At 40.8% G+C, this 9,636-nt stretch overlaps 1 protein-coding gene and 1 pseudogene across 1 annotated transcript; one reads left to right on the top strand and one right to left on the bottom strand.

Annotated features, from left to right (window-relative positions):
* Positions 1-1,478: 1,478 nt before the first annotated feature.
* Positions 1,479-2,787, top strand: LOC138026661 (uncharacterized; annotated as a pseudogene).
* A 4,333-nt stretch (positions 2,788-7,120) lies between these two features.
* On the bottom strand, positions 7,121-9,607 carry LOC138025590 (uncharacterized). The gene has a single exon (XM_068872778.1). It carries the CDS (start codon positions 9,605-9,607, stop codon positions 7,121-7,123), a length of 2,487 nt encoding a protein of 828 aa, XP_068728879.1.
* Positions 9,608-9,636: the final 29 nt, after the last annotated feature.

The following is a 9,636-nucleotide window of genomic DNA, read 5'->3' as shown; positions in this document are numbered from 1 at the left end:
TTTCGACCGACTTATCGGTCTTCTTCAGGGAGAAAACATGAAGAAGGCATCTGCAGATACCGGATGTTTTTATTCCAAGGCGCGTTCACGGGAACCCGCCTTTGCCGCGGTTCAAAATAAAATCCATGTTAAGAAAATAGCAAGATATTCAGCTTCCAGTTCAGCTGACTTCCATATCAAATTTCACTCAAAAGATAATTCCCCAGACAAAATGGCTAGCTGCGAACTGTTGTAGCTTCTTGTTATGAAGTATTATGAAAACGAATGATAGTGTCACTGTGGCACAATTCATAAACCTACAATAAACGCCAAAAGGGTTGAGACACTTTCCCTTTTAAGGAATCTGGGACAAATCCCTCCCCAAAAGTCTTTCCACCTTTAAAAACGAGACGCTGCTTCCTGTTTTTCAAAAAACTAAGATACCAATTAGTAAGATGTGGATTAAGATTAAGCGCCTTAAGTTTCTGACCTAAAATGTAAATGATGATCTTGAAAACAACGACTCGAGAAAGGTTTTGAGTTGACGTCGTTTTAAGTTGAGTGATTTTTCCATAGACTACATATAGGACAGTGTTCCATATCGGCTCTAGACTTTCTACCTATCATGTATCTTTTCAAGTGTTAACAAATGCGCGTGTTTAGTATCAGTGGGGTACGATTGGCCCATTATATCTCTTAAGCAAGCACGGTGACATATCTTTTTTATTGTAGTACTCAAAACAGGCATTAGTAGGGAATATTCAAGGAAAGTTTCAAGAAAATCGTTCGACAACTTTTTTTTCTGAAGAATCACCTTAAGGTATTTTCTTTCTCAGACGATGAGCCGAAAAAAGCAGTACGTTTCGGGTAGTTTATCTGCTCGATGAGCACTCATCAGAAAAGTCGCTCCGAAGGAAAAAATATTTAATGAACCGAACGTTATATTCTTGTAATCAGTTACCGAAGACCTTTATTGTGAAAAAAGTTTGAGAAATGTGGTTTTTTTTCTATGTTGTATGACCGTAGGCGATATTTACAAAGCCTGCACACAGGCTCTCCGTAGGTCGGTTAATTGTTGCTCAAATGGCGTTCGGTCAACAGCTAGCTAGCTCAGGCTCTAATCGCCACAGCTGGTAACCGATTAACCACATGGAGAGCCTGTGTGAAGGCTAATATTTACATTAAACTACTCTTAAAAGCTTCCACTGGATCAGTACAATTGGACTAAGCAAAGCAGATGCTAATGTTTAAAATGCAATAAAATACGCTGTGCTGCATGTGTAGATGAGTTAAACACTGAAACCAATGTGATCGGGTGAGGTCATATACCCCGTTCACACCAAAGCTTAAACATGTTTAAAACTTGTTTTGTTAAACAGATTTAATAAGACTGGCCGTTTACACTGCGGGCGTGTTTAACAAAACACGTCTAAAACCGTGTTTAACAAAACTACTTCTCGAGGTAGTTTAACACTCATGTTTAATAAAATACTGTCAAAATGGCGGCAGAAACCAAAACTCGCGGAAGAATCTGGGAGCACAAAGAAACCCTCCTGTTACTTGAAAAGTGGGGAGACGAGAATATCCAGCTCCAGCTTAAATCATGCACAAGAAAAAAGCCAATATGGCTAGAAATTGCGGCATATCTTCGAGCTGCAGGCTATGAAGACAGAGACGACGGCAGCTGCAAGACACGAATTCACACTCTGATAAGCGCCTATAGAAACTACAAAGACGAATGCAGCAAGACGGGAAATGCCACACCAAAGAAGAAGCCGGCTTTCTTCGACGAAGTGGACGAGTTTTTGTCGGACAAGCCATGTACCAAACCAAAGGTAATTATACAGTCCGCAACAATTTCCATAGATGGCGTCGATGATGAAGAAATAACAAGCGCAGAAAACGTTGAGCCGAACGTAAACAACCCTGGCAGCAGCAAAGAAAAGTCAGAAAAGCTTCACACACCTCTGAGTTATTTGACAGCGGTAACAGGTAAGAGTTATAAAATCCTCTCCGATTGGAGGGCCAGACAATAGAATTGTGTCCAAAAGCAACATCTGACGACGTCTGTGAAAGTTTTGTTCAATCAGTATGTTTGAATACCGTATTTGAGAGTTTTTGATATGCGTACTGTACAAGCAGATACAAGACAGGTGTATCCGTATTTATACAGTGTAATATTGAGATAACTATACCATAAATCAAACATTTTTTATTTCTCTCTTGGCTATAACGTTTGTGCAACCCATTGAAGTTTTGGCGGTCGCCATGGTGTTCCTTCAGGTGCGACGGAAGCCGATGAAACAAAGAAGCCGGTACCCCGTCAGTCGGCCGTATTGAAGGCAAATAAAAAAAGGAAAACCGCTCCTGATGTATTTACAAAGTTTGATAAAGTGTTTGAGTCCTTTGTGGAGTATTAGCAAGCGGCTGACACGAGCTTCCTCGAAGCTGAAGCGGCAAGAGAAAGGCGAGAGGAGGAAAGAGCGGAGAAGCGAAGGAAGGAGGATCAAGAATTTCTCCTGAAACTGGCGCAGGTTCTTCACAAGTAGAACCAAGTACCTGCGTAAGTTTCTTGCCATTTTGTGCGAGCTGTTAAAAGAAATTAGACTAGCTTATGAGCGATTTTGAAACTTTCATTCCTTGAAATTATATTTCTTATGTTGAATTTTACGGCATCCGAATTGTATCGTTAATTAATTCGCTGTTATTTATTGCTCAAAATGTTTTGGCTCATTTTTTAACCGCCGTTTTCAATACTGTTCAAATATTAAGCTTGGGTCTCCTATGCCTGTTTTTGATGTTGGACAGATATTTTAGTATCGACTCTGTGTTCATTTGTAGTGTATCTCCTCGGTTAAGGAATGATGCATATGGCTTTTCACTGTTACTCGTACATAGCATAGTTAATAGATGTAGGCTGGTTATGAAACTCGACAAGTTTCTTTGTTTCATGTTTTTGTTCGCTTTTTTGGCCTTGACCCTGCACAAAACCCGACAAAAACAGGGTGTTTTCGGCAGGATAACCAATCAAAAGCTTCGACTAATTTATTCGAAATTAACTTGTGAACCAAAAACAAAGATTGTGCAGGGTCACGGTCGGTTCAACATCTACTTGCGACTTTATTGTTCCAGCTTTTGAAATTCCCAGGGTTTCATAACCAGTCCCTAGATTAACTATGTACATATATACCCATAAATAAATGCGTTAAAATGCGCTGGTCAGACACGGGCTCCCCCCAAGAAATGCACTTAATATTATTTATGTGTTTACTATTGGAGAATTTTCTACAATTTATGTTTACCCACCAAGAATTCCACAGATTTTCACTATACATTCGACATTTTTTTCTAAATCTTATTCCTAGGGAATTCTAATATTCCTCAACTAATAAATAGTTGCTTAGGGAAACAATGTGCAATGTGCAATGTGCAATAATCAGATTCATCAAGAGTCCACCCCAAAACAGACTGACAATAACGTATTAACAGCAAATTGCCTATAAACTGTATATCATAAGAAATCACATGGACTAGCTTGAGTACAAAAATATGAGTGAAGTTCTCAAAATTGCACTATCTGCTTGAGTGGGACACATCGATTTCTTATACTATGGAAACCGCAAAATATGGCATTCTTGTTACTCCCGAAAAATACACTTGATTTGTAATATTATTAATCGTACGGCTCTTGCCCCAGTCAGAAGTGTTGAATGTACTGTAAGAAATACAGCATCCTCTTACTGCTCTCAGCTGCCTGCAGGCTCAGAGAAAGTTTCAAAGGCAATCTGAAATTAAATTTTAGAAGAGAGTCTTTTTTTTAAGTTAGATCACACTTCTGTGTGACTTCTGCAGTGTCACATCATGGAATTCAATATTTGGACCAAAACAGAGCTACCGCATCTTTGTAAAATAATTCCATCTACATGTGACTGCACTACCCCAGCTATGATATAACATCATAACATTGTGGCAATTGAGTTCTTTTTTGTGATTTTCAATGTCTTGCTTTTTCACATGAACAAATTCAAAATTTACTGCAGAAAACAAAAACTTGTAGACCTTGATACAATTTCTATCTGATATTTCATGTATAGTATTTTTCCATAAGAATGCAGAAATTTAGTGTTTCCCTTTTATACCTGTCTTAATTAAGTCTTTGATTTCATCTCAATGCAGTAAATAGTAGATTATTTCATGCCACACTGTAATTTGAAAATCAGAATAGCGTACTCTTTTCCTGTATATTGTTAATTCATTTAAGAATTCTTTATTATTATAAAACAAATGCAACAAAACAGCTACAGCAGCTTAAACTGTCTATAAGTTCAATGTATGATTTTAAAATAAGTAAAAATTAATATTGCAATACATTGAAATAATTATTTGAGTCATGTGTGTTATCTGTGAGCTGATCAATTGAATAATTGTACATAAAACTGATAATACTTTTGTTAAGTTGTTGAGGAAAACGAAACAATGACTGCTGCCATTTGATTTCCCCCACACAAATGGACTGCAGTGCAGAGCAAAAATTAATGCTCTGTACAGGGTAATGACTTTGCAAAATGTTTTATAGCCACAAGAAGCATTTACAAGGCCCACCAAATATCCAGACTATTAAAGAAGGTGAGTACCTGAGGGAGAGTCCTATTTGAAAGGGGCAGAGATGCCCTTCTGAAATTTTGAAAAGAATCCCTAAATGAGATAAATCTGGGTGTGGCTCACGCTTTCCTTGACCCCAAAAGATGCCAAGAAAACTAAGGAGTGAACATTTAGTTGTATATTTCTTCATGCGCAGCCCTAAACGAGACCATTATAGGTAACACTATAGACGTTTTGCCTGGGACACCCTAAGCAAGATCAAAAATCAGAAATTTACACCCTTAAGCAAGACGAGAAGCATCCCTGCCCCTTTTCATATATTCCAATTCTCTTGGCCGAGATAACCCAAAATCTAAATAGCACTGCAAGAATGAAAAGATCTATATCAGAGGTTTTTGAAGCCGTTCAATAAATTCGCAGTTCGTCTTTACTATGTGAATTCAAAAACCATGAACACTCGAATTATCTCTGGAATGTTAATGTGTTACAAGGAAAAAGCCATACATCAGATCTCAATGCATAGATGAAAACTGCCAGCTGTAATGGTAGTTAACTGTGTAGTTTGCATATTTTTGTGGTTTTATCTCGCATGTGATTGGTAAATTCACAATTAAAATGTTAATGTCAAAAATTATTGAACAGTTCATGGTTTTTGGATTCGCATAGTACATGTAATAGCTAAAATCGTTCTTTAATTAAACTTGCATGACAATAGAATTTCCAGCTACAACAACTTTATATGCAAAATTTAAAACTGGTCTGCCCAGTAGTTTGTGTTAGTCAATACAGTTGTTGTTTTGTTTGTTTGTCTCTCTGGCAGACATTCTTTTGGCTCGCAATCCCTTATTGGGCAGGTAAGGAGAGATTGCCTCATAAGCCAAAAAAATGTCTGCATGGGAGGCTATTCGCTCGGTAATTACAATAATGATGTCTTGATGACTTCTCTGATGGCTACAGCATTCCTGTTTTGTCCTTGGTTTGGGTCGACTGGGAAAACACCAAGATGGAGCTGTACACCTTGCAGCCACTCCTCATTAAAGTCCTCACCCATGACTTCACAGAAGTTGTGCAACCTGCAACAAGCAGCAATGACAAGACTGTTAGGAATTACGACGAGACACTGAAGCGTAACACAACTTTAATCCACTGGGCTCGGCTACACATCGATTTACAAAGGGGATGTATACGAGCGAAATGCTAGACGTACAAAAACCTTCGATAACAAGAGCGGGAACAACAACGAAAGTCACATGACACTCTAAGTCTTACACACTAGGGTGAGGTTAGTATAGCTATTCACAGGTCCAGTCTCTTAGGCTTCTTTGTAACTCTTCCAGAACGAGTACGGGCTGTAACATTCTCCCCACCTTGTCCTCCTTCGGACTTAGCATCCACCTTGATGATAGATTTCACTAGAAATGAGATGATCATACGTTTTCTTCCATACCTGTGTTTAAGGCATTCAACAGCTGCTTCATAATTTGCTCCGGTTACTTCAAATCCGTCTATTGCTTTCAAGGCATTTCCAGTTAGCACCGAGCGTAGATAAGTAAACTTCTGAACATTTGGCAAATCAACATTGTTATGCACTGTAGCTTCAACCTCATCCTAAAAGTTTTGAAATTTCAACACATCGCCATTAAACTTTGGCAACTCAATTCTCGGTAATTTCAGATTTGAGGATACACGACTGTCACTGTATGCAATATCCTTCGAGGAGTGATCTCCCACATCGCAATCTTTATTTAGGAATTCATGAGCAGCATCCACAGCTTTATCTACTTCACTCAGAATTTTTCCCCATCTTCGGAGTTCCTCCTCCATCATATCCTCTGCAACAAGCGCGATTAATTCATTTCTCAGTTGAAGATAATTCTCACGGTACACAGTTAGCCTTTCAATTCTCAATTGTACTTTGATTTTGTTGCTTGCATTTTGACTTAGATACAAAATATCCTGACTCAACGCATCCATATCCATTTGCAAGGCTCTGGCTTTACGTCTAATCGAACTAACCTCCTGAATTTCAACTTCACTTTTCACTTGAAGAGGTTCCTTCGAAGCCTCGGCGAAATTCGAACCTTCCTTTAATTCTGGTGCAATAACATTTGACTTCGAATCACGCTGAGCGTTCACTAACCTTTCCAGTAAGACTTTTCTCTTTCCAGTAGTCGGCAATCCCTTTTTTCCAAGCATTTCACGAATTTGGTCGACTGTGAGTTGAGATAAGTCTTCCATTTGGCTCGAGGAACCGGTGGCCATGTGGTTGCAACTGATGACCTTGCGAAGAATTACAAATTTACTGCTGAAATATCTCCTTTTCTCCGGCTGTGAAGGACCATGTTAGGAATTACGACGAGACACTGAAGCGTAACACAACTTTAATCCACTGGGCTCGGCTACACATCGATTTACAAAGGGGATGTATACGAGCGAAATGCTAGACGTACAAAAACCTTCGATAACAAGAGCGGGAACAACAACGAAAGTCACATGACACTCTAAGTCTTACACACTAGGGTGGGGTTAGTATAACTATTCACAGGTCCAGTCTCTTAGGCTTCTTTGTAACTCTTCCAGAACGAGTACGGGCTGTAACATTCTCCCCACCTTGTCCTCCTTCGGGGAGGACAACGCTCAAATTAGGCTTGGAAACAGGTATACTTGCAGCATCAACAGTGTTCATTTGTGGCTTCTCCCCACCATGGACTGGATCCTCTGCTTCCGGGCTTACTTGTGAAGCTGCTGACTCAATCTCTAACTTGTGTAAACGTTGAACGGGTCTGTTGTAGAAACTGTTATGCTCTCTAACCGTAGCGGTCCGTACAAGCCCGTCGTTACCTGGATAAACCCTTTCAACTTTAGCCAACGGCCATTTGGTGCGCGGCACATTGACGTCAGAAATAAGTACAATGTCGCCTACTCGAATAGAAGGGATCTCTTTACGCCACTTGTTTCTTACCGATAGGAGATGTAGGTACTCTTGTTTCCAACGCTTCCAGTAGTGATTGAGTAGTCTCTGCAGGTAGAGATACCTTTCGACAGTCCTCTTACTGGTCTCCTCTAAGCTACTTTCTTTCCTTTCCGGTAACTGGTTAATTGGCCTACCAATTGCAAGATGAGCAGGTGTAATAGGTAACGGGTCTCTGCAATCATCACTTACTGCGGTCAACGGCCGCGAGTTAATGATACCTTCGATTCTGACCAGCAACGTGTTTAGCTCAGAAAAGGTGAGAAGTGCCCTTCCAAGGACCTTGCGCAGTGGTTCTTTTATCATTCTGCAAAATCGTTCCCACCATCCACCGCTCCATAGGGAACGCTCTGTGATGAATTTCCACTTGATCCCTCGTGATGAGAACTCTGACTTGATTTGATCTTGATCCAGCGTACTCCACATTCTTTGACTTTCAATAGTGGGTTCATCGTATAATTTCTGAATTTCCCTGCTTGCTGCCTTGAAGGTTTGTGCATTGTCTGACCACACTGTATGGCAAAGACCTCTGCAACTCGTCATGCGACTAAAAGCTTGAAGGAACTCATCAGTCGTCAAACTATGTGTAAGTTCCAGGTGAATCATACGAGATGATGCGCATGTGAAAATACACACATATGCTTTCTTAATGTTTAAGCCCTCTTTCACATACAGTGGTCCCGTAAAATCAGTCCCAACATGCGCGAAAGCTCGTGAACAGGAAATTCTTTCCTCTGGCAGCTGACCCATTTTCTGGGCACAAGGTCCAACCCGTTGTCTTTGGCAAGCTACACATCTTCTGATAACACGTTTAACCTCACGTCTTCCTTGAGTTAGCCAAACTTTCTGCCTTAAAGTTGATAATACCGTTTCTGGACCAGCATGCAACATGTTCTTATGTACATCTTGCACCATCTTGGCAACTTCAGGATGTCCGTGAGGCAAGATTATTTGATGCTTGCTCTGTTCGGGAAGATCAGCAAACTGTAGTCTCCCACCAACTCTTAATACCTGATCATCTCTGTCATAATAAGGGTCCAGTTTCAGGAGGCGGCTGTTACTGGGAAGTACCTCTCCAGCTTTCAGTTTCTCGAATTCTTCTTTGTAGACCACTTCCTGCACCCACATACAACATTTAATCTCGGCTTGCCTCACCTCGTCCGCCGACAGTTCCTTTTCACAAGACCTAGACTTCGTCTTAAACAATTTGACCGCTCTCAATACATAAGCAGTTACTCGAATCAACTTTAACCATGCCCCGTAGCGTGACATATCAATCAGTGGTTCTGCAAGGACTGCTGTATACACATCGGTAGTTCTTTTTTCCTCGCAAGCTTCGGCCGGAGCAGCTTCGTTTTCGGGTTGAGCGGGTAGTGGTTCACAAGGCGAAGACATCCATTGGGGTCCATTCCACCACAAAGTGCTTGAAATCGTATCACTACTGCTTAACCCACGCGTCAACAAGTCTGCAGGATTCTCCTTACTTCCACAATACCTCCAACACTCAGGATCCCACGTTGACTGTACCTCAGCCACACGATTGGCCACAAATGGCTTCCAGGAAGAACTCTGCCCTTTTATCCAATGCAGTGCCACCATACTATCTGACCAACACACAACCCTAGCCACCTTCATTGGCAAAGCCCCTACAACATATTTTAGCAACCTGGCATTTACAACTGCTGCTAAAAGTTCCAGCCTTGGAAGTGACACCTTCTTGATGGGCGCGACTCTGGACTTCGATATTACCAGCTGTGAGGATACACTGTCTTGCTTGTCTCTTATTCGAATGTACACTGCTGCTCCATACGCCTTGGGGGAAGCATCTCCAAAACCATGCACCTCTACCACAGAGTCTTGCGTAATACCATTTCCGAAGCATCGAGGGATAATCACATCCTTTAGCTGCAACGACTCAGACTTCCAACTTAACCACTTTGCTTTAGTGTCGCTATTCAACGGGTCATCCCACTGCAATCCTTTGGACCACCGCTCTTGGAAAAGGATTTTGGCTCTAACAGTGAAGGGTGATATCAGTCCCAGTGGGTCAAACATTTTCGATGCCAGCCTAAGTAGACTACTCT

Source organism: Montipora capricornis, chromosome 12 (genome assembly GCF_036669925.1).
Source record: "Montipora capricornis isolate CH-2021 chromosome 12, ASM3666992v2, whole genome shotgun sequence".
NCBI classification, from domain to species: Eukaryota; Metazoa; Cnidaria; class Anthozoa; order Scleractinia; family Acroporidae; genus Montipora; species Montipora capricornis.
This window is presented reverse-complemented; position numbering and strand designations above follow the sequence as displayed.